Below are 1,321 nucleotides of genomic sequence, written 5' to 3'. Positions count from 1 at the left end.
CATCCTCCTGAATATTAACCTTCATCAGGCGATGAAAGGAGACAGAGACAGAGACCCACATTGGAGCACAGGACTGAAATCTCAACGTCCAAATCAGGAGCAGAAGGAGAGAGAGCAGGAGCAAGGAACTCCGGACCGCGAGGGGTGCACCCACACACTGAGACAATGGTGATGTTCTACTGGGAACTCACTAAGACCAGCTGGCCTGGGTCTGGAAAAGCCTGGGATAAAACCGGACTCTGAACATAGCGGACAATGAGGACTACTGAGAACTAAAGAACAATGGCAATGCGTTTCTGATCCTACTGCACGCATTGTCTTTGTGGGAGCCTAGGCAGTTTGGATGCTCAACTTACTAGACCTGGATGGAGGTGGGGGTTCCTTGTATTTCCCACAGGACAGGGAACCCTGATTGCTTTTCGGGCTGAGGAGGGGAAGGGACTTAATCGGGGGAGGGGAGGGAAATGGGAGGCAGTGGCGGGGAAGAGACAGAAATCTTTAATAAATAAATAAATAAATAAATAAAATAATATTAAAAAAACAAAAACAAAGATCTAGAACATTGAAGACAGTGTATAAGTATAGTGGATCAAAAAGTAGTGGCAAAGTACTCCAGTCCTAATTTGATACATTGTTTAATGATGTGTATTCTTATATACCATTTATATGCTTTGTCAAATGTGCCAAATGAGCTTGCAAATATGAACACATGCTACTACCATTTTAAGCTAGGTTAAAAGATCTCAATACAAGATTGTGCTAAATATTGGTTTTCTTTGTCCCTGCACATTTATTATTTGGCATTAATTCATTATTTAAAGATTTTTTCACATACAAAAGGTATAAATATACAGGAAAACAAAAGAAAAATCTAAGCATGTAATAGTATATGATCCCACTTTAAGTGATTTCCACTTACCAGTCATCATTGTTAAAGACAATGAATCCTTTGTTTCCTCTGCCAAAAGCTACTTGGTTGCTGCCATTATCCCACCAGTTTGAGAAAGGCTGACCATTGACTACGTTTCTGAAGGCAACCATGTTCCTAGAAGAACAGTATCATGTGAAATGTTGGTACCCTTCAACTTCAACAATTTAAAAAAGAAGTTAAATAACTTTCTTTTTTTTTTACAGCCAAAACCTTTTATATAAATGTCTATTTACAAAACAATTTAATGTAAAAAAAAGTTATATAACGCAGTTATCAAAATAGAAAAACAGTGGAAAGACAAATATTTTTTATCCGTTGTTCAATATTTAATGATCTAGCTTTTTTTAATTGTTTTTTTTTATTGAGAAAGGAAAAAAAAATTTTCCGCCT

At 37.1% G+C, this 1,321-nt stretch overlaps 1 protein-coding gene across 1 annotated transcript in view; it reads right to left on the bottom strand.

The window, feature by feature from the left end:
- Positions 1–1,321, bottom strand: part of LOC101983794 (pancreatic alpha-amylase) — an 11,056-nt gene that overhangs the window by 2,539 nt on the left and 7,196 nt on the right. Inside the window, exon 9 of the mRNA XM_005372116.3 lies at positions 920–1,045. Within this exon, the coding sequence (XP_005372173.1) occupies positions 920–1,045 (126 nt within the window). The remainder of the gene's footprint in view (positions 1–919; positions 1,046–1,321) is intronic.

Source organism: Microtus ochrogaster, unplaced genomic scaffold (assembly GCF_000317375.1).
Source record: "Microtus ochrogaster isolate Prairie Vole_2 unplaced genomic scaffold, MicOch1.0 UNK189, whole genome shotgun sequence".
Classification (NCBI taxonomy): domain Eukaryota; kingdom Metazoa; phylum Chordata; class Mammalia; order Rodentia; family Cricetidae; genus Microtus; species Microtus ochrogaster.
The sequence above is the reverse complement of the archived record's forward strand: the minus strand, read 5'-3'. Positions and strand labels throughout refer to the sequence as shown.